General features: G+C 62.6%; 1 protein-coding gene across 1 annotated transcript in view; it reads left to right on the forward strand.

Annotated features, from left to right (window-relative positions):
- Positions 1–6: 6 nt before the first annotated feature.
- The window catches only part of EMH_0038360 (uncharacterized protein), a gene marked incomplete at both ends in the record, with an annotated part of 3851 nt that continues 3319 nt past the window's right edge, over positions 7–538 (forward strand). The window contains 2 exons of the mRNA XM_013495284.1: positions 7–9; positions 255–536. Of these exons, the coding sequence (XP_013350738.1) occupies positions 7–9; positions 255–536 (285 nt within the window). The remainder of the gene's footprint in view (positions 10–254; positions 537–538) is intronic.

The raw sequence follows: 538 nt of genomic DNA on the forward strand, positions 1-538 counted from the left end.
CTGCTGATGGTGCTGCACCTCCCTGCAGCAGCTGCGGCAGAGGCAGAGGCAGCAGCAGCAGCAGCAGCAGCAGCAGCAGCAGCAGGAAGATATCCAATAGCCGTGCAGCAGCAGAAGCACGACCACCATCTCCTGCTGCTACAGAAGCCAAAGCAGCAGCAGCAGTAGTTGCTGCTGCTGCTGCTGCATCTCCTAGAGCTGTAGCATCTGCTGCTGCTACTGCTGCTGCTGCACCTGCTGCTCCTGCTCACAAGAAGACAGCAGCAGCAGCAGCAGGAAGCAACGCAGCATCCACTGGTTCCCGCCACCTGCTGCCGCCGCAGCAGCAACAGCAGCAGCAGCAGCAGCAGCTTTTTGTTGCTGGGTCTAGCCGGAGCCCTTCTCCCAACCCTCCTGCTGCTGCTGCTGCTGCTGCTGGTGGTGCTGCAGCAGGAGCTGGTGGTGGAGGCAAGGGTACTGGGGGTAGCGCAGCAGGCGCCGGTGCAGCAGCAGCAGCAGCGGCAGCAGCAGCAGCAGCAGCAGCAGCAAATGCTGCAGC

The sequence above is a fragment of the Eimeria mitis genome, genomic scaffold (assembly GCF_000499745.2).
Source record: "Eimeria mitis Houghton genomic scaffold, Emh_scaff1502, whole genome shotgun sequence".
Classification (NCBI taxonomy): domain Eukaryota; phylum Apicomplexa; class Conoidasida; order Eucoccidiorida; family Eimeriidae; genus Eimeria; species Eimeria mitis.